This window comes from Hibiscus syriacus, unplaced genomic scaffold, assembly GCF_006381635.1.
Source record: "Hibiscus syriacus cultivar Baekdansim isolate YM2019G1 unplaced genomic scaffold, ASM638163v2 tig00117048_pilon, whole genome shotgun sequence".
NCBI lineage: Eukaryota > Viridiplantae > Streptophyta > Magnoliopsida > Malvales > Malvaceae > Hibiscus > Hibiscus syriacus.
Window position 1 is genome coordinate 3,610,962 of NW_024063538.1, and position 8,972 is coordinate 3,619,933.

At 31.0% G+C, this 8,972-nt stretch overlaps 1 protein-coding gene across 1 annotated transcript; it reads left to right on the forward strand.

The window, feature by feature from the left end:
* Positions 1-6,122: 6,122 nt before the first annotated feature.
* On the forward strand, positions 6,123-7,657 carry LOC120197437 (auxin-responsive protein IAA9-like). Its single transcript, XM_039198970.1, has 3 exons — positions 6,123-6,400; positions 7,200-7,284; positions 7,492-7,657. Exons 1-3 carry the CDS (start codon positions 6,247-6,249, stop codon positions 7,541-7,543), a joined length of 291 nt encoding a protein of 96 aa, XP_039054901.1. The 5' UTR covers positions 6,123-6,246; the 3' UTR covers positions 7,544-7,657.
* Positions 7,658-8,972: the final 1,315 nt, after the last annotated feature.

Sequence of the window (8,972 nt, forward strand, 5' to 3'; positions counted from 1 at the left end):
CTGAAGCTGAATACATTTCAGCTGGTAGTTGTTGTGCACAAGTTTTATGGATGAAACAACAACTTTTTGATTATGGAATTGAAGTAGGTACTATTCCTATCAAGTGTGACAATACTAGTGCTATTTGTCTCACTAAAAATCCCATCCAACACTCTAGAACTAAGCACATTGAAATAAGACATCACTTCATTAGAGACCATGTCACTAAGGAAGATGTAGTTCTAGAATTTGTTGATACTTTGCACCAATTAGCGGATATCTTTACAAAACCCTTAGACAAGGAAAGATTTTGGACACTTAGGAGAGAATTAGGTTTGACCAATCTATCTTCACTTAGTGTTTAAAATAATTTTAGCACTTTTAATAAATCTTGAAAAATGCTTATATTTTTTTGATTGCATTCTTGCTATTAGTTAGGGGGAGTTTGTGATTCTTAATGAAAATTAATTTTATGTTCAAAAATCAAATTAAAGATTAATTTAATTATTTGAACATAATTAATGTTTGATATATGAGTTGCCAATACCACTAGAAAAGATTAATTTAGCATTTTGTGCTTAAAAAATCGGATTTTAGCATTTTGGTGCAGAGGGAATCGATTCCCCCCTGAGGGAACCGATTCCCCCTTTGAAGGGGAACCGATTCCCCCCACAGGGGAATCGATACCCCCCTGGGGTTCTGCTAAAATCGGGCAGAATAACCCCAAATTCTCCAAAAACCCTCTTCCTCTCTCTCTCCGCCGTTCTCACCCTCTAAACCCCTCAAATCTCCATTTTTGCCTCAAATCAACGATATTAATCGGAATTTGCTTCATAAATCATCTTCCAAACCTGTTGGAATCATTAAAATCGTGCAAACAACATCTAAATCCCCTCAATCTTCATATTTCAAGGTAAATTTTTCTAAACTCTTTATTTCATTATTTTTTGAACATAGGATTAGTTTCAATTAGTTCTAGGTTGAAATAGTGATCGGGCATTGATTATTTAGTGATTAGAAACTAGATGTTACAACTAATTTCATCAAAAACACAAGAATTTTTCAATTTTTTTTAAAAATTTTCGAAATAAAAAAAAAATATTATTTTTCAAATTATTGTGTTTTGATCAAATTATATTGTTATTATGAAAAACTATACATATATTGTTTCTCAAAACCATATTTTTCAAAAGTTTTTCAAAAACTTTGCCCATTAGGATTGTTTTAGAGAATCTTGAAATATTGAGGACTCATTTGAGTTTTGGGATTAATTGAATTGCATACACTTGTTTTAAAATTGCAGGTTATTATATCTATTCCGATTTCCTTCACCATGTCAAATCCTAAACGTCCTAGGTCTTCATCTAGTCGTTCTAGTCGTCAACCAAATCCACCTCAAAATCCTCCTTCTATTCCAATTTCTAATCCCAATCCCACTGATCCTAACTTGACTATCCAAAATTCGTGTTTCAATCATCCTGGGTCTAGAAATCACCGATATTGGTATTATCAATATTTCGATTCTTACAAAATCCGGGAAGAACGTATTCCTTCTCGTCAAGCTATGTTAGCTATCGATTTTAAATATCTTCCCATTTTACAAGAATGGAAATTTGATAAACTATTTGATCTTGAACCCATCGTTTACCATCAACTTGTTCGTATATTCTACTCTAATGCTGTATGTGTTAAAAACCAAGCTGAAACAGAAACTATAGGAATTCGTTCCTACCTCCTAGGACAATTCTTATATATTGACCCGGCATATATAGCCAATACATTTGGATTAAATAATGATGGTATCTCGAATGAAAAACAAATTTTAGGTTCTCGTTACAAAAGAAGAGATAGTGCGAGTGTCTTAGACCTACATGAGCGTTTTCTTCATCTAATGATTTCTTGGTGGTTTCGACCATCCGGAGGTCGTTATTCTACTCTTAGAGCTTTGGATCTTTGGTGGTTACATTGTTTCGAAAACCGTATTAAAATTAACCTACCTCAGATTATTTTTGCTGAAATTGTTGAAACCGTAAATCTTGTTCCTAACAAGAAACACTGTTCATCTCTAGTTTACGGTTGCTTTTTGAGTAATCTGTTTTCCAAAGCTGGGCTTAGAGTAAGTCTAGATGCCATTTTTCCTCTTAAGAAACAAATAAATCTTCTTTCCTTAACGAGAGCGGGATGGGTAAAGGACAAAGAAACCGGTGAATGGGTTCGTTCTTCTACTCCGGGAGCTAGTTCTTCACAAGCTCCACCCGAAGCTGACGAAGATCCCGAGTTTGAACAATTAATGAGGGATATTGATGAAGTTGAAGAAGAACCTGATCAGCCCGAAGAGCAGCCCGAGGAGCAAGCACAACAAACGCATCAAATGCCTCCATATTTTCAATCCTTTATGGAGACATTCGATTACCGATACGCTACCATGGACTCGCGTTTTTCCTTTATAGAGTCTCATTTATCCACAATGGGAGCTCAACAATTAGAGATTCTTCGGGAGATGCGTGCAAACAATGAATCAACCAACGCTCGTATAAATGAACTCACACACGAGATGGCCGCCATGCGAGCCCGTTTTCCTCCTACCGATCCGGATGCTTGATTTTATGTTTAGCTTTAAAACTTTGAACAAAATGAATATTGTTTCAACATTTTGATATGTTTGATTTTGTGGATTGTTGGATTTTGGATATATGAATGGTGTGAACTTATATGTTTGGTGTGTTTTATTCATTTTTGCATCATTTACATTATCATTAGCAATATGACCAATTTTGCCATATCACATTATTTATGAATATTGAATTATGAAACTAATGGCTAACCTCTCTTTTGATTATGATCTTAGCAGCTTAAGCTTATAATTAATAAATCAAATGGCTAAATGATTTACAAAACCTTGTTTTACAATGTCTTTTTGATTTAACAAAAAGGGGGAGAAGAATAAGTGTTAAAGTAAGGGGGAGTAATTTTTTCTAATTTTAATTTTCTAATTTCAAAACTTGATTTCAAAAATCTTAAAATTACTAAAATGTTTTGTTATATCAAAAAGGGGGAGATTGTTGAAACATTTTAATATTTCGATATAACAAATTAAGTTAAATGGATTTTAAGATTTTCCAAATGATTTTCTAAGTATATTCGATATAACTATTCGAATATCAAAACATTACTCCAAATATTTCAAAAATCATTTTTTGATCCTTACTTAAGTGTAAAATTAAGTTTTAATCATAAAACAATTTCAAAATATTTTACAAAGTATTTCGAACCAATTCAAAGCCAAAAATTCCAGAATACTCAGAGGGAACTGATTCCCCCCCATAGGAGGAACCGATTCCCCCCTGAATGGTTTGGCTCCGAGATTTCCAGAATGCTCGGAGGGAACCGATTCCCCCCAAGGGGGTACCGATTCCCCCCTGTTCAACGGTCGAAATATTTGAATTTTACACTTAGGGAACCGATTCCCTATGATAGGGAACCGATTCCCCCCACTGTCCAAGCTGTTTTATTAAATGTTTTCACACTAAAACGGCTATAATATCTTCTCTAATTATCCCCAACGTTCAGAAGTGATTCAAGGTGTATTTAAGCAAGCTTAGAAGCCATTGATCAACAACAAGAAATATCAAGCAACTAGAATCAAGAGAGAATCAAAGAGAAAGCATCAAACCTCAAGTTTGAGCATTTCAAGCCCATTTTCATTCAATATTCATTTTGCTTTCAAGAACACTTTTTGTGCTCAATTGTATTCATCTTTGAGTGTTCTTTTCTTTGTTCTAGAATTGTGCAAACATCTTACCTTGTGAGGTTTTCTTGTAAGTTTGCAAATTTGTAATCTTCTCTTTGAGAAAAGAGTGTTCTCAAGAGTTGGGGTATACTCTTGAGGGAATTGTAAGGTTATCTCTTTGGCCTCAAAAGAAAGAACAAATTAGTGAATTTGTTGGAAAATCCTTAGTGTGGATAGCTAAGGTAGTGGACGTAGACTTTGTTTGAGAAGGTCGAACCACTGTAAATCGCTGTGCAATTGCTTTCAATTTTCTGCAAAAGCTTCCACAAAATTTTTATTGCCAATTCACCCCCCTCTTGGCCAATTTCGTCATTCGATTAACTCAACACAAGTTATATTATTATATGTTTGAGAAAAACAAATTTTAGATTAAACTATGATCGAAACTAATTACATATTTGGATGAATTTGGGGATGAAATTTGAATATTCAAAAGTTTGGGATCAATTTAGAAAGAGGGTTGTAGTTTAGGGTGAAATTATACTATTCAAAAGTTTAATGACCAATTTTAAAATGAGGGTAATAGTTTAGGGATGTATGATGTAATTAGCTATTATTTTTTAGTGGTATGCATAATTAATAGGCTAAGAAATATTATGAACAAATATTACTTTGTAATAACCTCATATTATTCAAAATTTGTTTTTATCATCAAAACGTTTCAATTGATTTTTTATTTGAAATTTATTATTCATAAAAAATATTTTAAAACGTCCAAATAAATAATTTATGTATATATTATAAAAATAATTATTTAAATTAATTGTAGTTAATAAGAGATAACTTTAACGTTTAACAGAAATGAGAGATGAAATATTATTTAAATATATAAAATCTCAGTGTTATTGAAAATTTTGTTATTCTTTTATGTTCCAAGTTTCGGCACTAGAAATGTCAAGGTATAAGTGTTTAATGTTAAATATTTGAGAGTTATCTTTAAACATATACTTTCTTATAGTTACCTCATATTATATTAAAATTTTAAAAGTGTAAAATTATAAAATTTCAAGGTAAATAAAAATTAAATTATCAATAAAAATATAAAAATTATTTAAACTATATAAAAATTTAATTTTTAAAAAATATGTTCATACTGCAGCACTCTTTGCTTGTCCCTGATTGTAATTATTTTTTTCAAAAATACTATTAATATTAAATTTAGATGTTAGTACACCATTTGATCGAATTAAGCTGAGATTTAAAAAAAAAATAAGTTAATCTAGTTGATAAGTTTTATTTTGTAACTCAAATTTTATTAAAAAAATTTATGTCGAATCAAGTCGGTTTGTCTGAATTTCTGTTTAAATTTAATGATAAATCATGATAATATTATAGTATAATTTGATTTCAATTTAAATGATTTTCTATAATTATATATAATACATATATATTTATTCATAATTTCTCATATATATATATATATATATATATATATATGTGCATTTACCATTCAGAATTAAGAGGCTCAATTTAAATTTAAAAATTAATATATTGATATAAAAAATCAAGTTATTATTGGGTTTTTGTTTTATAACCCAACTCAAATTTAAATTTTTTAATTGAATCAATTTAAAAACAATTAAAATTTCAGATAAAGTAAAATTTTAGTAACTCGATTTAACAAAAAAAAGTCATTTGAAGAACTCAACTCATCATGTCATTCATATTTCAAGTCAATGTGATCCATAAATTTTAAACTTTAATCACTCTTTATTTATTGATTGAATCTATAGAGGACATGGTGAGCCACTTCCATTTAATAATTTCAGATTTAACAATGTTTCTAGAAAACTTGTAAAGCATTGGTTAAAGAGAGAAAGTGGAAGGGGAGGGGAGGGAAGTGCCAGTTTTGATGCGCGTGAAAGCCTTGGCAGTGTTGTTAGGAAATGTACAGAAAACAATGGTGGGACAATTAGGTCGGCTAAAAGCTAAGCAAAGCTTACCAAATGTCTCCTACATGTCTCCATCTCACGCTTCACCTCATATATAAAACCCCCGCATCTTCTTCACTCTTCAAATCCCGATTCCATTTGCTTCTCTTTTAAAGCCATTCGTTTTCGCTATTTTATTTTCGACCAAATCTTTGTGCTTTTGTTGTTTGTCTTGCATGCATGGAGCTCCAACTGGGACTCTCTTCCAATCACTCCTTTCAGCGGCGGCGTTGGTGGTGGTTGTGGCAGCAAAAAGAGTCGAGTTGTTCCTAAAACGCTGCGTCTTTTTGTTTGGGACACGAACCAGACTAATGAAGAAGATGGCCACCCGAGAGAGCTCCACCACAACTCTTCTTCTTCCATTCTAAAGTACTACCTTCATTTTCGCTCTCTCCATGTATATGTTGTTTTTATGGGGTTTGATTTAATTGAATTCTTTGGTCTGAAAGCAATGACGATGAGGGTTTAGTGGGGTGGCCGCCGGTGAAAGCCTGGCGGAAGAAGCTTAGCCACAGCGTACACAATGGCAGAGCAAATTACGATCGCATGGCGGCAAAGAATAGCTGCGGCGGTAGAGCTCCAAATTCAACGTACGTGAAGGTGAAACTGGAAGGGAATGCAATTGCCAGGAAAATTGATCTTAGCGCTCATCGCTCCTTTGAGTCGCTTACAGTATCCCTGACGAGAATGTTCAATATATGTAAGTGTATAAACTATAAAATTTTGAAAGTTTTTGGGTTCAAAACTATAAAGTTTTATGGACATGAAACCAGATCATTAATAAAATAATGAAAGTAAAATACTCCATTTAAATTATACGAGAATCTAAATTTTTTAAAATTTAACTCCTTCTATCTATATAAATATGGATGGACAAGGAGGATAAACAGGGAGAAGTTAACGATGACAATCACTCTCATGAAAATTTTAAATTTTCATATATTTTATATTTTTGTTTACATTCTTATAAATATATGTTTTGGTCCCTCTAAAATTATATAAATTTCTTTTTCAAAATAAAGTAAATTATATATTTAGTACATCAATTATCATTTTTGTTTCATTTGAGCCATCTAACTGTTATTTTTTTAAATTCTATTTACATTTTGGTTTAATTTTAGTTACTTGCAATTAAAAAAGTAATAGAATTGCGGACATAACATTTAAATAAAAACAATGATGATATGACATTACATTTGATGGTGGTATGTCAACATCATTGTTGATTTGTTAATGGTATGTATAATTTTGAAATAAAAATGAAACAAAAGCGTAACGTAAGTATAATTTTGAAGAAAAAAATAGTTGAGTGATCAAAACCGAACAAATGTGATAATTAAGGTATAAAATGTGTAATTTACCCTTTAAAATATTATACTCTATCGACCGTTATAAAATTTTACGTCGATTCCTGCGTGTAAACCCCTAAACCTTGCTTAATTCCATACTAACTTCAAGCGTAAATTAACTGTTAATTTCGGATATTGGGTTTGTAACAGCTGACGAGCATTGGAAGAAGAGCTTTAACCTGGCTTATCAAGACAGAGAAGGTGACTGGTTGCTAGCTGAAGATGTTCCCTGGAGGTACCTTTTCTTTTTCTTTGGTATTTTAAAGTTAATATACTGTATCGTTTGAAATGTAAACGTAGTTATATGTTTAAAGTTAGTGACGTTTAATCTCAAAACGCCGCTAAAAATGTCATTATATAACAGTTTTTCTCTGTACTGTTTCCTTTTCCTGTTTGGTTACCTAGAAGCTGATGGCAAAAAGAAACTTTGGGTTAATTTCAGGACCTTCATTCGTTCCTTGAAATGCATCAAGTTAATTCGAAGCAGATGCTAGCAACAACGTTGAAGATGAATGCATCGGCCATGTTTCAGCTTTTCTTTATTTTGGGTTTTAGAAAGAATCTTCATGGCCTTTTTAATTTTGCTTTTTTTTTATTAATGCTTGTATTTTGAATGACTATTTGTAGTATATATAGTAATTTAACACTTTTTTTCCTTGTAAAATCTAAAATATTAATTAGTTGAAAGTTTAGACCATTTTGAGTGAATTGCTGTTGTTATTAGGGATGATCATGATCGGATTGGATTGAATTTTAAATTAATTCGAATTTGATTCGAAAATTGAACTTTTTTATTTGTACTCGACTTGAGTTTAAAAGGATTCTATCTTACCTAAAACTCAACTCAGCGTATATATATAATCTATTTTTGTTAGATGAAATAAGGATTTAATTAAAAAAATAGAGGAGTCGAATTTCTTTCATATTAAATTCGAACCTGATTTGCCTCAGTCCTACCTTTAAAAAACTTGATCTAACCTACTTAAATTCAAATTTTCAAAAATAAAAAATTTGGTTAAATTAAATTAAGTTTGAGGGTGGGCTTGTGCATTTGGATGGGGCAGTCCATGACAAATTTCAAAAATAATAATAATACGTGGGCTCCAATTCCATTCTAAATTGCAGATCTACCCATATCCTCCTCGCTTCTTGTTATATATATATATATATTGTTAAGCTAAGATGATTAAAAAAGTATTATATATTCTAAATACTTTCAATCATTTGACAATGAATGCTTAATCACCTTGTTGTAACCGTTAGTGCTCGAACTCATAACTTTTAGGAATAATAACAATTCTTGTAACTATTGAGGCAATGTAGTTCGTGCTCCTTGCTTCTAGCTTTGGTTACCTTAGTACGAGGTGTTTTCGTTTTCGCTATTGGTATATGTTTTATTAATCAATTATTTTAAATCAAATTTGTAGAGATCTACTATAACTATGAGATAATTATTCGATTTAATTTATTTCATTCACTAACATCAATATTCAAACTCCTGACTTGATCTTAAAGAATCTAATGTCAAATATATGAGATGATTATTCCTCTTATCATTTCATTATATAATTAAATATTTGATTTTTATTTATTAGAACTTAATAATATTTTATAACTAACCATTTATCTCTTTGAAAAACACTCGAAAAGGATGGTCATGGTTCTGCCTCTGGTCGTGGTCGTTTAATAATTTCAATACCCTAGTTTAAGAATAAACAAAATTTCCACATGCAAAATATGTATATTTCCAAGGAGTATATAATTAAACGAAAAATAAAATAATATGAAATTGGATTTTGAAGAATAAACTTTAAAGCAAGTGGAAAGAAGAAGAATAGAACCTAAAGTTTATTTACTCGACAACCTTAGTTGAAAGTGACACAAGTGGTCGTTAAAAACACTTTTATAATAAAATATACCTTT